The sequence below is a fragment of the Fulmarus glacialis genome, unplaced genomic scaffold (genome assembly GCF_000690835.1).
Source record: "Fulmarus glacialis isolate BGI_N327 unplaced genomic scaffold, ASM69083v1 scaffold14258, whole genome shotgun sequence".
Lineage (NCBI taxonomy): Eukaryota > Metazoa > Chordata > Aves > Procellariiformes > Procellariidae > Fulmarus > Fulmarus glacialis.
The window spans coordinates 24,458-42,653 of record NW_009227681.1 but is presented as its reverse complement, the minus strand read 5'-3'; the positions used below and the strand labels follow the sequence as shown (position 1 = coordinate 42,653).

Here is an 18,196-nt window from a genome sequence, read left to right as displayed (position 1 = left end):
CCCCCCCCCCCCCACCCCGCCCCTTCTTTCCCTTTTTTTCTCCCCTCCCCTCTGTTTATATGGGGGAGAGGTTAATATTAAAGAAATTAAACATGGGCATGGTCTTCAGTGAAGATTGTTTGTTTATATCTCTTTGCAGCAAAACCTGTGATAAGCCCTCTTGAACTCCGAATGGAAGAATTACGGCACCATTTTAGGATAGAGTATGCTGTAGCAGAAGGTGCAAAAAATGTGATGAAATTACTTGGATCTGGCAAAGTTACCGACAGAAAGGCACTTTCAGAAGTAATTTACGTCATTACAATTTTTGATACTTTATTTTAAGTGTTCTTTCACAAAAAGAAAATTGAAATATTTCAATTTTTTTTTATTATTTTAAAAAGGCACAAGCAAGATTTAATGAATCAAGCCAGAAGTTGGACCTCTTGAAGTATTCACTGGAACAGAGATTGAATGAACTTCCTAAAAACCATCCCAAAAGCAGTATTATTATAGAGGAGCTTTCATTGGTCTCTTCACCCACGTTAAGTCCTCGTCAAAGTGTAATATCTACTCAAAACCAGTATAGTACACTGTCCAAACCAGCAGCTTTAACAGGTATGATTTATGGAGCTTTTTAAATTTTATTTTATTAAATGGTTTAAAACAAGTGTTTAATGCCAACTTTCTTTCTGGACATATTTCATTTTCATAGACAAAGGCATTTAGCATTTCCAAGTGTCTATGTGCCAAAAAAATGCAGATAAGTTTCTTTGATTTATTTGTTGACCTTTTTATAATCCTATTGAAAAAGTGAAGTTCTGGCCTTAAGTTAGGTCACTGTGGAACAATATTACTAGCGTTTACCTTAACGCCTTTCATCTTTAGATTATCAAGCACTTTAAAAGGTGGGTAAGTATCATTATCCCCATTTTACAGATGGGGAAACTGAGGTGCAGAAGGGGGTTAAGTGACTTGCCCTGGTCATACAACAAGTCAGTGGCAGAGCTGGAGGTAGGCACCCAGCTTTTCTCCCAGTCCCTATTTTACCCACTGGACCACACTGGCTTCCTAGAAGGTGAGATTTATGCTACCAAAACATGCGTTATATTTCTAAACCAAAGAGGGAGATCCTAACAAACATGCATGGAACTGTTGAAGCCTCTATTTATTGGTGTGAATTGTTTTCCTTGCAATTAAACATGGAGATTTTTTTTTTTTTTCAGGAGGCTTAGCCTACTGTGAGGGTACAGTACATTTATATATAAATATAAGACTTGGGAACTTCTCATCGTTTGGGTTCATCTGTAATTGTTGTCCTTCATTGGAAGTAAACTGTTTCAAGCGATGAGCCATACTTTAACAAAGCTCTTAAACATTTGCCTCCCAGTGTTCTTAAGGAAAAGCAAATACTTTTGACTACTTGGGGGTACGTTGCTTTAATAAGTGGTCATATAAGAATTACTAGTACAGATAGGTTTGGGTTTTTGTTTTATTTCCTAAAACAATTTACATGTAACTATTAAACCAACTATTAATAGAGTAAGTTTATTACAAAAACAATCTGTAATTCAAATGTTACTCTAGTTATACATTATAACTGAAACCAGAATTTAGTTTTGAAGTACTGTGGGGTTATGTTTTAAAACAAAAAGAGGAACTCTTCAGCTGAGCTGCAATAATAATAAAATGGAGCGAGTCTACTTCGTCTTCCATTTTGTTTCAGTAAGACACGTAGCAAAGGGTAAAAAGCATCAGGGCCTCAGCCAAGAGCCCTTGTAAAGTTGCAGACTGGTGAGGGGAATTTTTTTCATCAAATAATTCCTCTTTAAACATGATTTACTAATACATATGAACAGTTTCTAATAGGAATGATTAAAACAGAGCTACATGCTTGTGAAGTTCTTAATAGTTTCACTTTCATACTGGCTACACAAAGAGCTTTTGTATTGAACTGGATTTAAATGAACGGTGTCTTTGTGTTTTGCTGCTAATGCTTTGTGAAAAATACATCAGTGCTACTGTAATATTTTTTAAAGTGCATCAACAGAACTTTCTGATATGCAACCAGTCCTTATACAAGATTATAGCCTTTATGCTTATTAATTTCTTTTTTGTTGTCTAAACAGAGTTTGGGAATGAAGTATTCTTTTACCTTTTAACCTGCGTAGCGGTCACTTACAGCTGTTAGTTCCCTACAGGATGGGATTTCTTCTCAGACTGGTTTCTTGGTGTCTGTTCTGTGGGCTCTAATGTTGCCAGACCATTTTTAGGTCAAGACTGACTTAAGTTTCTGTTACGAAGGAGTACTTTTAAGTTTCACAGTTAAGTACATTTGCTGTTAAAAGAACACTGCATTTAGGACTTGCATTTCTAGCTGACAGTATGATTATGAACTGGCTAATTTCACCACTTCTAGTAGTTAATTTTGTTAGTGCCAGTGGTGTCACAGTTTTACAGATGCTATCTTGTACAGGATGAGGTAAGCCTACCGTTCTTGTAACCATCTGTGGTATTCAGATGTTTCTGTGCTGCTGGAGGAAACTCTCTTAAATTAGAACAGCAGCCTCTATGCCTCATTTGGTTAAAGATGTAGAAGATTTTGAAGAGTAGCTTCTTGTCTCAGCTTTTATAAATCCAAATTCAGTCAAGTTGGAACAATTCAATGATTCTGACTTATGTACTAACTCAAATTTGACTTCAGCATGCAGCAGGCAAATGTGATTTCTGAATATATCTTAAACAAATTTGTAGTCTCAATAGTCAATGTGTTGATTTTAATTACTGAAGCGATGTGTTATTTTGGTGAACTGTTGCTCCTTCTAGAAGGTTGAGTCCCACATATTTGACTCTTAATGCTTATTTTCAGTATATTTGTCTGTCTTAGATCTGTCTTTTGATTTCATCTGATACTTCTGTTATACCCTGTGGGCGTCAGAATGTGAGCTAATGCCATAAATCAATCATTAGTCATTCACTTTGTTTACTTAAGAAAAGAAATCTTTGATAAATCATTGTCTGTCTTGTCCTAGGTACCCTGGAAGTTAGGCTGATGGGCTGCCAAGATATTTTGGAAAACGTCCCTGGTCGATCAAAAGCCACATCGATTACGCTACCCGGTTGGAGTCCAAATGAAGCCAGATCATCTTTCATGAGCAGAACCAGTAAAAGTAAAAGTGGGAGTAGTAGAAACCTTCTGAAAACTGATGACTTGTCCAGTTCAGTATACTCTTACTTCTCTTATTTTTATGCATATCTTTTATTTACATTTTAATGTGCATGCCATGTTCTGTAATTTAAAATACTAAATTGATTTGAAGCTTTGAACTTATCTGTTTCTTCATCTGTCAAGTTTTTTAAAAAAACAAACAAACAAACAAAAACACCAACACACAACCACACCATTATGCTCATAAGAACCAATTAAATATGAGATTACATTTTTCAGGGAAACTTACTGAAGATTTTTTTGTTTGTGGAAAATCCTCTTAAAGATTTAAGCTGAGTTTGTGTACTTTACTTACAGATGAAGTCTGTGCTGTACTGAAGCTGGATAACACTGTGGTTGGTCAAACTAGCTGGAAACCTATTTCCAATCAGTCATGGGATCAGAAATTTACACTGGAACTAGACAGGGTAAAAATGTGGTCTTACTTCATTGACAGCTATAGTCGATTCTTTACATTAATTTCATGTTGCTTTTTTTTTTTTTTTCTCCCCTCTTGCTGTGATTATGTTCAAATTTCATATGTGGAAGTATTCCTATCCTTAACAGAATGAGCTCCCTGGCATTAAGCTGTTAAGCTGGGCTGGCATTCTAGAAATTTTACCTTTTCTGGCCTACAAACTGACATAATATTTTTGTCCAAGATCTAATACTTAGCATCTTTTTAGCCTGTGACAGACAGTGCTTAAATTTTTATTAGGATCATCAACTTCTAATTATTTATTAGTAAATTCTAATATCAGATACAGTTTTGATATTTTGGTAAAGCTATGTCATAGAGTTTTTACAGTGCTTCTGTAAAAGTGTTTTCAGGTGAAGCTGATCAACTTCAGGAATAATAAATAAATTCACTAATAGTTTTTTTCCTAGAACTTTAAATGTTACTTGGAGGACGCAAGTATAGAAATGATACTTGATGTTTCTTTCCTCACACTTTTTGAAGAGAATTTGTGTTATATAGGTTTAATCAAGCGTTTGTTTTTTAGATACCTGATAGTCATAGTATTTTAAGGTACAAGGATTTTTTTTTTCATCAGTGTTTAAAATAGACTGAAAATTAAACTATATTTTAAAAGCCTAAATGTTATCTCCAGTATATATTTAAAACAAATGAGGGGGAAAAAAAAAGCCACCTTCCTGTTTTTGCTCTCTCCCCACCTCACCCCACCCCTTCAAGCCCCGAACCAGATTCCTTCCATCTAGGAAGGAAGCAGTTTTAGACCTGCAGGTAGAGAAATTCAGGTTCTGATTAGGAGTAGTGCAGAACAAAACTAGCAGCTGTGGAGTCCTGAAGTCCTGAAGCCTTGATTATTCTCAGATTAAGACTAGAACTAGTCAAAGTTTAGTAGCTGCTCCTACCAGCCTAGTATGTGTCATGTTCACTGTTTAAGAACTCAATATTAGATGCTTTTTGGTGCCAGAAAAGGACCTTGCTTCTGCTGGGCATGACCAGAGATCCTTCAGTATTTGAAATGCACATTCCAAACCCCATCTTTTTTTTTATCTGTTGCTTCTTCTTAACTTTTGTTTCTTTGAAAACCTACGACTGTCATATAAAGACAGTAAATTGATGCATCGTGATGGAATTAAACTATGCTAACTGAACTTAGTAACATACAATGCTGCTGTTATATTGTATTGCAGGATTCTTCACATTTTGTAACAAGCTTTTGTAACAAGCATATAAGACGCCCTAAGAATATATGAATCCCACCAGCAAGATAAGATATAGCAGTAGTTCTTGTTAGTTTAAAGTTTTTGGCCCCTTTTCACAACTGTGCTACAAAAACTGTATGTATTTCTAGCGATACTGTATAAAGTCTTGCATCATGATTTTGCAGGTACTAAAATGTCATTATGCAGCTGTGAAATGCAATTGATAATTGTAAAAAACATGGAAAACTAGTAAAGATGAGGTTTCTAAACACAGGTAAAAATTTGTTGTCAGAGCTTGAACTAGAATATCTTGAACTAGCACTGTTGTTAGACTGACTCAAAAAGTCTGGTGACTGTGACTCTCTCCTTCTACTCTTGGGGGAATTTTACACTTATACTTTTACTTGGACACTGGCGATCACATCTGAACTGAAGTGGAATGCTACAGTCATCCTAGTGAGAGCTTGCTCAATATGGCTAGTTAGTCCTGGCACTCTTTTAAAGTAACAGCTCTGCATCTTTATCCTTGAGTTGCTAGATCTTATGATTGTACAGAGGTAACTCTTGCAGAACAATTACTAGTAAGTCATTTCCTCTGTATATGTTTCCTGTTGTAGTCACGTGAATTAGAAATCTCAGTTTATTGGCGTGACTGGAGATCTTTGTGTGCAGTAAAGTTTCTGAGGTTGGAAGATTTCCTGGATAACCAACGGCATGGCATGTGTCTCTATCTTGAACCCCAGGGCACTCTCTTTGCAGAGGTAAGAATGTTTCTTTGAAGCACTTGAGCATACTTGCAAGTAGTATGTTGCAGAATAATTTAAGAAGTTTTTCGTAAACTTTTAAGAATGCATTTTGTTCTGAAACTTGAATTGTAACACACATTATTTGAACTGCAGGTTACGTTTTTTAATCCAGTTATTGAAAGAAGACCAAAACTCCAGAGACAGAAGAAAATTTTTTCAAAACAGCAAGGTGATTGTTTAATATAAACATGTAAAGCTTAAAAATTGTACAGATCTGTGATGGGGTTTTTTTTTTTTTTGTTTTGTTTTTGTTTTTTTTTTTTTGTAAATACAGAGACCTAATATTTGCCTGTGAATAAAGCTCTTGATAATGAAGGATTTGGCATTGCATTTAGAAATGTTTTGTTTTAGAATTCCTTATTACACATTAGCATTTAATAGTGAATAATTAGGAATTGCTAAGGAATATGACAAATTCTGTTTGTTCTTCATAAACTGATGAATATGAATTTTTTTTAATTATAGCTTTTGGTAATAATAAGGAAATTACTTGCACTCTATTTTCTTTTTTCACAATATCCACAGGCAAAACATTTCTCAGAGCTCCTCAAATGAATATTAATATTGCCACTTGGGGAAGGCTGGTAAGAAGAGCTATTCCTACAGTAAATCACTCTGGCACCTTCAGCCCTCAAGCACCAGTGCCTGCTACTGGGCCAGTGGTTGATGCACACATTCCTGAACTAACACTGCCAGCCAGGTAGGTGATATCTACAATTTTTAAGTACTTTGAAGAGCAAGAGTAACAGTGAGATGCTTATGCCCTAATATACGTAATGTATGTCAAATCTGTTTATTCTGCAAGACTGCAGACCTTCCAATGTTTTCATTTTGGACATCCATTTTATAGACAGATCTACACACACAAGATTTGTTTTTTACATAACATGCAGTTTTAAGTTGGTTTTCATACTATTAAAAGTCTCTGCTATACACTGAGGAGTTATTTATTTTCTTGCCAGTGACTCTCCTGTAGCCAAATTGGACTTTGAACTTGAGCCTGAGCCTCCACCTGCTCCACCCCGTGCATCTTCCCTTGGAGAAATATGTGAATCTTCCTCTGAGATAAAGGTTCCTGATGTGCCATCTCAGGCATGTAACTTTAAGAATTTCGGGCTATACAGTTTAACAAGATTGTAGTATTGGCACCTTTATGATGGATTTCTTCCCTTATATTTCAGTATATGCTCCCTTAACTTACACATACAGAATTGTCTCAACAGAATTCTGTGATTACTTTTGATGGCAAGCTGTTTCTATGGTTGGTGTTTAACTCTCCATGTCATTGGTTCTACCACAGAAAAAACAAAAGCCCAAAATCATTAGAGTATTCAGGAGAAAATGGTTTTATTAACGAAGAGCAGAATGAGTGGAGCAATAGGTTTCATCAGTCTGTTAAAAGCTTGCTTATCTGTATCGTCTTAAAGTGTATCATTTTAGCTTAGATAAATCTTGTGTTAAGAATTTCACATGCTTATACTAAAAATTCTGCATTCATTTGCCTTCGCAATCAGTTTTAAATTTTCAGACTTCTTTTTCTTCACAGGATGAAGTAACAACTTTTGATTTTGAAAATGGCAGAAATAGTGTTGTCCCAAAACTCCAGCCTGAAATAATCTGTGAGCCAGATGCTCCCCATTCAGACATAAAATATACCAACACCCGAGAGCCTGAAGATAGAAGGTAAAAATGCAGTGGGTTTGCTGTTGATCCAAATAATATTTCTTAAAGTTAACAAACTAGAAGATTTTTGACTCTCTTTTTATTTTACATAGATCACAACAAAGATTTCAATTCAGTCTGAAGGATTTCAGATGTTGTGCTGTGCTCGGCAGAGGACATTTTGGAAAGGTAAATGTCAAAAGGCTATATCAAATGTCAAGGCTATATCAAAAACTAGATATAGCTCTTAAATGAATCGCTTATCTTCTGTTCTAGGTGCTGTTGGCAGAGTACAAAAACACAAATGAGATGTTTGCTATTAAAGCCTTAAAGAAAGGAGATATTGTCGCTCGTGATGAAGTAGACAGGTCAGTTTCTAAAATACAATACATGGAGTCCATAAATCAATCCTGTTTTCTTTCTGCATGCAACACAACTGTAAGCTCTACCAAACAGTAGTTAAATTCAGTGAAAGAGCAAAACAAGTTGTCATCTCCCTGCTTAGTTGGCTGCTGCAGACATGTAGTCTTTCTTCTGGGGCAAGGAGGGAGCAGTGCAGCTCAGGAATACTGATTTGTTTTAGTGCCCCTCTTACCATGCCTGTACTACAGCTCTGACTTAAAGCTAATCCTGTTTTTCATTTAGGTTCTCTTGCAATTATTTATTCTAATTACTTGTTCTATAGAATTCTATCACATTTCAGGAGGACAGTGACTTTTTTCTTTACTGGTAGAAACACCTATGATGGTATTTCGCAACCTGTAACTTACTGTCATACTTTGTCCAACATATTTTCCCTTAAGTCCTCTGTATACTCCACTCTTGTGGTTTTTTTAATCTTTTTGCCCCAAAACTCAGATTTTTTTCTTTGCTTGGAAGTGAAGTGGCAGTTACAAAACTGTCTAGTTTTAGTGCAAGAAGGTACTTTTACAACTGTTTAATAGTGACTGTATTCATTTGACTTGCAGGAAGAAAGATAACTGTATTAAGAATAAGCTACAAATTAACCAATTGTCTTAAAGAGAAATAATCTGGGATTACTGTAGTTAGATGGCTATAATATTGTTACTGGTTTTCCACTTTTTATGTATTGTATACAATCAAAATAAAAATGGATTGAAGCTAATGTCACATGATATCGATGCATACTTAATGCAGGTCTGAGTATTTGGAAGGAAAATTGGCAGGGTACAGTTTTCATGGACTGCTAGATTTCCTTTTTCGTTTGTAAAAGCTAAATGTAACTTCGTGGAAATCCTGGCATCAACTTAATGTGTGTGCAAGTATTAAAACCTCTCTCTTGAAACAAAAAACGTTTTTACCTTATCCTGAGGAATACAGGAAAAAACATAAGGTATAAACTACCAACAGCTTCTGAGAGTTGAAAAATTGTGGTTCAGGATTCAGCTTTAAATTTTTACTGATTTTCTGTTTGCAGCTTGATGTGTGAAAAGCGAATATTTGAAACTGTGAATAGTGTAAGACATCCCTTCTTGGTGAACCTTTTTGCTTGTTTCCAAACCAAAGATCACGTTTGCTTTGTAATGGAATATGCTGCTGGTGGGGATCTGATGATGCACATTCATACTGATGTCTTCTCTGAACCAAGAGCAGTGTGAGTATCCATCCCTTTTTTGTGGCATTAAGTGAAGGGCATTTTGTTCAGTGGATAAGAACTAAGATCTTTATCACCACATGCCTCTACATTATGTCATTTCAGTAAATACTGTTTAAGTTTTTAAAAGGGTGAGAGATTCTAGCTGATTTTGCTAGAAAAAGACACATGCAGTTTTAATGTGCCTGAATCTACACTGAATTCAAAAATTATATACAAATATTTAATGTTTATAATACTTTTTTTTTTTTAAAAAAAGATTACATAAAAAAGCTAAATGAAAAGTTAAAATAGCAGTCAAGGCTAAAAAAGGAAAGAATAAGCCAAATTAGAAATCCTTCAATGCCATGGCAGAGGACACTACAGAAAATCTATCCTCCAGGCCAAACGAACATACTACAGCTTGAAAGCTGCAAGTTTAAGCATTTTTGCCACCTGGCTTTAAAACTCTGACCTTGTATAAAACCAATCTGTACCTGAAAAAACATCAGAAGATGGTTAGTAAGAACGATCAATAATAATGGACTTCACATTCTGAAAAGCAAGACTAAAATCCATTGAAATTTTAATTTTTCAACAGATTCTATGCTGCATGTGTGGTTCTTGGACTTCAGTATTTACATGAACACAAAATAGTATATAGGTAAGTAGTCATTGACCCATTTCCAACAGATGAATTTCAGCTATTCTGAATAGTACTGAAGAAACATCAGTGATGCAATTTTGTTCTCAAATGTTCATTAGAGATTTGAAGTTGGATAACTTATTGCTGGACACAGAAGGCTTTGTGAAAATTGCTGACTTTGGTCTTTGCAAAGAAGGTAATGGCCCTTAAATTTTCTTTCTAGGGGAATTCCGTAGTCTGTCTTGACTGTTCCTTGAGACTTGTGGACTGCCAAATGTGTATAGTATATACTTAGCCTGTATCATTTGAAGGAGAAAATACATCTCTGATTGTACAGATGTGGAGATAGGAGGAAGTTCCTTAGTAGGGAAATATCAGGAGCATCTGAGCCTAGCCCTATTTTTTTTTTTTTTTTTTCTTTTTTTTCAGTTGTGAGCATTGCCTATTCGGATTCTTACTTCATCATATCTCTGCTTATTAAGGCGGCATACTGCTGCATTTTACAAGTTAGCAGAAAAAGCATTAGGTGTTTTTCCTCATTCTAAACATGTTGACACTGTACAATGAAATCAATACCATTATAATCCATACCTCACTTTTACTTGTTTACAAAGTCATTATCTATTTTTTTAACTCTGAAATAGTCGCAACTCTTAAGTATATAGAAATGACATGCAAAGTATACTATAGTTAAAATAGAGAAATTTATCCCAGAAGGGAAGCCTATATGCTAGAAAGTTACTTTCAAGCATCCCACTACTGGCAACTACTTTTCAAGTAAGACATAAAATAGAAGTAGCAACTGAAATTGCAGTGTCTCTCAAACCCCATTGGGGGGGAAGATCTGGAAAGGTCCATTTCCTTCTCCAATTCATATAGCCTGTCCTCCGTATCTTTTCCTTTTAGATAGCCTAAGAGGGAATTTAGTAAATTCAGTAGTGGTCAAACATTACTGTTGTCTTTAATATCCTAGGGCAAGTCCTGTGACTTTAGCCACAAACAAGTTCCATAAATGACAAAAGGAGACGAGGACAAGGAAAGCTCTTTGGTTTACCGACTACTACAATTAAAGGTTTTCTTAAGCTTTCTGCAGCACTTCCACTTGTAGTGTCACATCAGTCCTTGTGGCGCTGACGTCCCAAACTGTGTTCCTCTTGCAAATATACAGGGCTCATTTTGCTCCAAGTTGTTTCACTACACTCCATGTTTTACTTTACTATACGTACTTTTGCCACTACAGAAGCATCCATAGTAGGCATGTTTGACTAAACTAGTGTACCACATTTTCTTCTACTAGCTAGTAGAAATACAGTGTAAGATCGTTTGTATCTTTCCAAGCAAAGATAACTGGGTGACAAAGGTGTAACTGGAAGCTTAATTTGGCTCACTGCGTATAGTTAGGGATAGACAAACTTATACTGAAGCACACATGGAACAAGGGCATGGGAGGGAAGAATGGGGGAATGTTTTACCTCATTGGCCTGAGCCTTCAGGACAGGCCCTGGAACCACAGTATTAGCTGAAGTTGCTCTAGAGAGGTTTTACTTGCTGGAGGAATAGGTTGTAGAATGGCAGAAAATACTGCTTGCTTTTCATTAACTGTAACTTTTCAGGAATGGGATTTGGAGACAGAACAAGCACATTCTGTGGCACACCGGAATTTCTTGCTCCAGAGGTGCTGACAGAAACTTCCTATACAAGAGCTGTAGACTGGTGGGGTCTTGGTGTACTTATCTATGAGATGCTAGTGGGTGAGGTAAGTTCTAGTAAGATACAATGGAGTCATGAAACTAACATACGTTAAAAAGGTTACAAAACTCAAGATAACCAGCCTGTCAACATTTAATATGCCCTACCTACAACTGTCACAGTTGTATCAATACTTGTATATACAGTACGTAGAGGCATACCTAGTTTTATAGTGAGCATCTTAATGTGTTTCATCAAGAGAAAGAAATATTAAATACTAAGCAGCTACTTACCTGATACTAGCTGCTGTAATGCTGTAGAAGTTGATGAGTCATGTCATGAGCTTGAATGATCAGCAATTGTGGAAGTGAATGAGTTGTAGCTGGTCCAAGACTTAACCTCTAGACTTTTGTTTTATTTTGTTTTTAATTACATCATTATGCCTTAAATCAAATTACAGTAATGGCACATTCATATCAGTGTTTCTAAGCAAGAACATAGCACATCTGGTTTTGGGGAGCTTAGTTTCCAACACACATCTGTTACCATCAAATTTGGATGTGTACAGCTATAGCAGTCTGCTTTCAAATGCTTTTGGGGAGAAAATAAACTCCTTAACTCCTGTAGCTTGAATGCAAGTGAGCTTTCGTGCATAAAACTGGATAGTAGTGAAAGGTTATGCCAAACGCAATGCTGTTGACCATTTGAATTACACATGCACTAAAATAGAGTGCCCCAGTTCCATGTAAATGAGCTGATATAAATAAATCACTATTGAATAGTTATTTACCATTGCGTATATTGCTTTACCTTCTGGTCCATTTTGTTGTAGTATCTCCCAGGTAGCACAGTGATGGCTTACATGCTAAAAACCAGAGAAAAACTATAGCTTTGCTCATCATTTTGTTCTTTTTCAAAAAAAGATGATCATTCAACTTTCTTTCACTTACTTTCAGGTAAAAAAAGGACAAAAAGCTTGTAGGGTGTCGTGTACATCTGTCGGGCCACTTCAAAACAGTTTGAAAACCCTTGAGCTGTAACACGCTAAAGATATTACAAAAACAAATTAGTCTTGACCACGTTATTTGTGAATGGCAGCTGTCCCAAAGAAGAGCTGATATGTACTTTCCACATTCCCTGTGTATCTTGTGTCAGAGTTCAAAGAAGATCCCAGTTCTAGGTGTTTCTACTTCTAAAAGTGCATTTTTAAAACATAGTCCTTCAGTAAAAAATAAGGGATAATACCAACTTTTCTACTATTCCTTATGGAAAACTACCATATCTGTTTCTGGGAAAAGGAAGACTTCATTTCAGGGTGTCTAATTCCAAACTGTCAGCTGAATATATTTTGTTTTCAACCGTAAGTGATTTTTAAGCCCCTTTAATAGTATTTTTTTTTTTTTTTTTTTTTTTTTTACTTTCATTATAGTCTCCCTTCCCTGGAGATGATGAAGAGGAGGTGTTTGACAGTATTGTAAATGATGAAGTAAGATATCCACGATTTCTGTCTACAGAAGCCATCTCTATAATGAGACGGGTAAGAACATAATATTACAGTATTCCTCTCTTTTCCTGTTTCCTCTTCAACATTAAGTAAATTAATTATTTTTGTGAGGAAGAAAATACTTTAAGAACCTACGCTTGGTATTTTTTTTTCTATAATTAAATTTCAGACTTGATTCATTTATGCTGTGCCATGCTGTCACCTTAAATGAAAACTGTCGGTGCCATTCCACTTTATTCAGGAGCAAGTTTTTCTTTTTAGAATGTAAAACACTAAAAGTGCTATTTTCTCTATGAACTAAGTTTCCTAGTGATATCTAACTAGAGAAATTCAGTTCTCTTTTCCTAGCAGAACACTGCTGCATTGACCTATTTGGTAGATTAACACTGTCACATGAATATTTTAATTCAAGGACTTCTAAATCTTTTTGGTTTCATTCCAGCTGGGGCAGGGAACACCATACACATGACATCTGCAGTCCCATTCTTGGCAAAGAACAGCTGATTTTGTTTATGATTGTTATTAGTGCTATTCCTTAGTGTAATGCCTCTACTTATCTAAAGAAGATGCTTGAACCTGTCAAAGTTTATCACAGTTGATAGAAAGGCATCTACTGGAGGCGATTCAAAGCCTTTGGAAGCAGCCTCTCCACTTACTCAGTGTCAGACATGTATCAGTCTAGCACCCAATTCAGCAACGTGCTGCAGCGCGTAAGTTAAAGCATGTCACAGTAACTACTGTGACGTAAGTATTTAAGTATTAGCGGAAATATTCTATAGCTTAAAATGATTGCTTACTCCCAGAGAGAGAGTGTTTGTCTAGCGAAAGAAGGAAGAATACAGTTTTAAGGCAGTCCCTGGGGAGGGTATTTTTACTGTGAAAATTATCATGCCAAAATCCACAGGGGACTGCTACACTGCACCCAGAACATGCGTACCAGGAACCTTGTGCTTGCAGTTTACTAGTTGTAGCTGTGTGCGCACTGTTCCCATCTGAGAAATTCCTACATAATATAGTAGATGTTATTTTTTGATAGCTTCATCATTAACGTTATCAACTCACCCTGACGAGAGGCACTCTGCTGGGAACAGGGGTCTGCTCACAGCATGATTCATAAGTGGGAGCATCTGACTTTTGGTGTGAACTGGAAAACCCTTTTATTTGTCTGGGTGTGTAAAGCGGCATTCAACCCTCTCCTGGTAAATCAACTGCTGTGAAATAGCCGGGCACAGGAGACAGCAGAGCAGTCTCTCTTCTGAGGCAAGCAATACTAGCTTATGTAAATGCTGTATCCTTTCCAGCAAAAAGCACACTTTTCAGTGTCTCTGTGCTGAACACTAGCCCCACAAATCACCTCAGGAACCAAGACTTGGTACCGCAGATCTGCAGTGAGACAGATGAGTCTGCTCTCTGCATGTTCATAGCTAGGCTGCTGGTGGAATTGTGCTAACAGGTTCAGGCATCTCTAAAAGAGCACTGCTATGTCTAGCTATGTACATCTAAAGTTTTGTCTTTCCCTTTCTTTGAGGACCAAGAATTTTCTATAGGCCAGGCAGTATGAATTTCACTGTCCATCCAATCTTGGTGTTGGCTCTTACACAGTAGCACTCATCCTCCCTAGTTCCTCCCCCTACCCCTGAATTTTGCACTGAAATCTCACGTTTTGTCAGCTGCTACGAAGAAATCCAGAGCGGCGTCTTGGAGCTGGAGAGAAAGATGCTGAGGATGTGAAAAAGCATCACTTCTTCAGGGTGAGTACAAACTAGTATTATCTCAAAGGACACTAAGGAGTAGAGACAGGAAACTAAACATCAGTTGGTTTGTTTTACAGCTAATAGATTGGAATGCTTTACTGGCCAAGAAGGTGAAGCCTCCTTTTGTACCCACCATTAGAGGACGAGAAGATGTTAGTAATTTTGATGACGAATTTACCTCTGAAGCACCTATCCTCACTCCACCTCGGGAACCAAGGATACTTTCAGAAGAGGAGCAGGAAATGTTCAGAGATTTTGATTACATTGCTGATTGGTGTTAACTTCCAGACACTGTGAAACCCCAGCTGACTGGCTCACAAGAATGCCTCTCTCAGAAGAATACCGACCTTTCAATTGCTCTCTGTGCCACCTGTAGCTTCTGGGTTTTTTTTAAATCACATGAAGATCCTTTTAAGTACTGTTTTAACACTCTTGTGAAGAGTGGCCTCTTTGTACATTGTTTTTTATCTGAGCACTGGAAAGCAGGTCTATGGAGTTCTTAAGCTGAGTTGGTGAACCCAGGCTGTATTAAGCTTCCCACACACAGGCACACGTGGATCTGTACTGTTTCTCTCACTCTTCTACAGCAGATAACATCACTTTTTAAAGTATCTGCCTTAAGTGAGAAAAGCAGACTTTGAGCTAGGTAATCACTTATCTCTACTCAGCTGCATTGAAATAGAAGTTTAGGATACTGATGACACTCTCACAGAACATGGTTCTAGCTGGAGAAGGCGAATGATTGCAGTTAAATATTATCTTGTGCAGTCTATAAAACTACACATTTCTATATACACCTTCATCTTGTGTTCTTAAAATAATGGTATTGAGAACAGATATGCCTTGTTTTGTAAATTTTCTATGGTATTTATTAGGAAAAATGTTAAATGCCTTGCCTTTGAGATAACAACAGTGTAAGTGCTTCCATTACAAGCCCAGAAAAAATCCGGAAAGTTTACCAAAGCCACTTGCCAAACAGTTTTGCCTTCAAGCTTTTTAAGCATGGCTTAAAACCCTGGTTGATACGAAGAATGTAACAAGGATGTTGCTCAGTCTAACCACAAAGAGCAAAGCATATGCATTGCCCAAGCCCCTCCACTTCTGTACTCAAACTCACGCCTTTCCCACTCACCGAGTGGACAGATAAGTTAACCAGTCTGTATCTAACCACCTAGATCATCCTGTATCTGCTGTACAGTATCATATCACTTTTATAAAACATAAGGATTTTCACTGTATACATGCTGTGAACATGTATATTTGGAAGTTGTAATGTATTCTTATGTCCAGGCAAGTAATTTAATTATACCACTTCATTTATTTTGCACAGTGGCCAAGTGAACAACATAGAACCGAGTGAAAAAAATATTTGTATACCTGTAGGCCACTGAACTCCAGAACTTAGATTGGCAGTTACTAAGGGTAAAAGCAATATGTTGTAACAGAATGTATAAATATTTTTGATAAAAACAGTGTATATTTTATAAACCCCTTAACACTAAAAGCTGTACCTCAAAAGTTGAAAAATAATTTAGACCAGACACTGTGCATACTTGTAAACAAGACCTGTTTTTGGCATCTGGTGTTCTGTGGGCAAACGTTAATTTTTGGAAAATAAATTTCCCATGTGGTCCTTAGCTCTAGCACCATTCAGAGCTGATTGCGTATGTGCTCTCACAGGTTCATCCTAGCCAGGAGTTTGCTGTTCATGGGCTACGACAGTGAGAATCAGCACTCAAATGAATTCAAAACTTGTAATTTTATTCATTCAAAGAAGAAATGTGAACCACTTGAGTGTGCAACGCTAAGGGGTTGTTTAAAATCATGATGCTGGACAGACCTGCAGGGTCAGGCAGGGGAGAGGCTTAGGGAGAAAAAAAAAAATGGTTAACATAGGTCTAAATCAGGCACACACCCCCCAGGAACAAGGCAGGCATGTCTACCAGCTCCACAAATCATGTTTGGCCAAGTGAGTCAACTTTTCGGTATTACTTGTTTCCAGATTCAATTAATAAGAAACAAATTATGTTCCTCTATCTAGCTAAACAAATACTTTTGAGGTACAGTCAGCTCACCCTTTTTGGTTCCCAAATATATATTATAAGCATCTAACAGGGTGCTTAACACTTATGAAAGTATCCTCAAAAATACTTTTTTGTAACTACATCTTGTACAGAAATCTTTTTTTAATCTAAGTAAATCACTAAAAAAAAAAAAATTAGAGGGCAGGGTATGTTCACCCAGTTAAGCTGAAAGAAAGCACTAATTTTATCTCTGTAGTTTTTTAAATATTTTTAGGCAGATTAAGATTTTAAACCCTAGATTGTAAATATATTTTGCTATACTTTATCTGTATGTGGCTGCTCAAGCACTTTGTAAGGAAATTAGGATATTTTAGAATGGTACACTATGCATTAAAATGAAATGTGCCTTTAACAAATGTCATTCTAAGTGTTTTGCAGTCATTAATATCACAAATTAAAGTTTTAAATAGAGTAATTTGTAAATCGTGTCCCAAATGTGATTTTGCTGTTTCTTGAAGTGACTTGTCATGTTTTCTCCACAGGTAATTTCAGAAAAGAACTTGCAATCAGGAGGGGAACTTACAGAAACCCAATCTCTTAGTGGTAGCTCAGTGTACTTCCATTCATTTTTTTTAAAAATCAAAATAAATAATTACCTCTGAGCATACCTTCTTTCTGAGGCTGAAGGAAAGCAGCCGCCTCCTGCTTGGGTGAGCAGGAGAAGACCATGTCTATTGAGGTCTGGCCAGCTTGAATCAGCATTCTCCCTTCATAGGCTTCCTTTGAGGGCAGGGGCAGACAATACTCACTCCCCTCCTGGGCATTTCTTCGTTATAGTCCCTTCCCCCCGCATTGTATAGGAAAGCTCTGTAAACAAGCAAAAACCTTATACCCAACCCACAATGAGCTTGTTCTTTAAGCAGAGAATGAAGCTTTCTTTTCTGAGTGCATTTAGAAAAGAAATCTTTATTCTTAAGAACAAATTAAATTTCACATGAGACCATTGCCTAGAGACACTTAACTTCAGTACTTCACTAAGCAATCATTCCAGAAAAGGCTGGCTCCAAATGAAAATACAGACAGTTTCAAATACCTAGTCTAAATTGCAGTTGAATTGGCATAGGAAGTGCCTGAAGATACTATGCCCTTGCCTTTGTCCTGTGTGGGGAATGCAACCCTTCAGCACTCCTGTCTTCTCCCAGGCTCGCTGCCGAACCCCCTCCCCTGCTGACCCACCTCCCAGCAATGACATACACGCCAGCAGAGAACCCAAAACCTACAAACGCTGAACTGCAGCCGCTCTCCTTGCCTGCACTTGGGCTCTACTTGTCATACAGCCACCTTTGCTACCACTTAGCTTCAGTAACACAAAAAGGTGGTAATTAGCTAAAACAGGCTGCAGAGCTGCAACCACCTCCTCTCCAGCTCCCCACACCTACCCCTGCAACCCAAGAACCACTAGTGTACCATGCACGCAGCTGCACACATACATCCCCTGCACTGCCAAGAAGTGCTCCAGCCAGGAGAGCTCATTTCTGAATGAGAAGCTTCTGTAAGAGAAGCCAAATTCCTTAGCTTCATCAAAGCAGCTTACTAAAGGGGTTGTAACTGCCTGAAAATGAATCCAGAGTTACACTTTTTTTTCCCCCTGGAATG

General features: G+C 37.1%; 1 protein-coding gene across 1 annotated transcript in view; it reads left to right on the top strand.

Moving 5' to 3' along the window:
- Positions 1-15,347, top strand: part of PKN2 (protein kinase N2) — a 30,356-nt gene extending 15,009 nt beyond the window's left edge. Inside the window, exons 4-21 of the mRNA XM_009583241.1 lie at positions 140-285; positions 384-597; positions 3,012-3,197; positions 3,506-3,615; positions 5,479-5,622; positions 5,761-5,836; positions 6,193-6,367; positions 6,630-6,759; positions 7,214-7,350; positions 7,443-7,518; positions 7,606-7,697; positions 8,768-8,944; positions 9,525-9,587; positions 9,689-9,765; positions 11,183-11,325; positions 12,688-12,795; positions 14,433-14,513; positions 14,594-15,347. Coding sequence (XP_009581536.1) covers positions 140-285; positions 384-597; positions 3,012-3,197; positions 3,506-3,615; positions 5,479-5,622; positions 5,761-5,836; positions 6,193-6,367; positions 6,630-6,759; positions 7,214-7,350; positions 7,443-7,518; positions 7,606-7,697; positions 8,768-8,944; positions 9,525-9,587; positions 9,689-9,765; positions 11,183-11,325; positions 12,688-12,795; positions 14,433-14,513; positions 14,594-14,797 — 2,339 coding nt within the window. The 3' untranslated portion in view covers positions 14,798-15,347. The remainder of the gene's footprint in view (positions 1-139; positions 286-383; positions 598-3,011; positions 3,198-3,505; positions 3,616-5,478; positions 5,623-5,760; positions 5,837-6,192; positions 6,368-6,629; positions 6,760-7,213; positions 7,351-7,442; positions 7,519-7,605; positions 7,698-8,767; positions 8,945-9,524; positions 9,588-9,688; positions 9,766-11,182; positions 11,326-12,687; positions 12,796-14,432; positions 14,514-14,593) is intronic.
- The last annotated feature ends 2,849 nt before the right edge of the window (positions 15,348-18,196 follow it).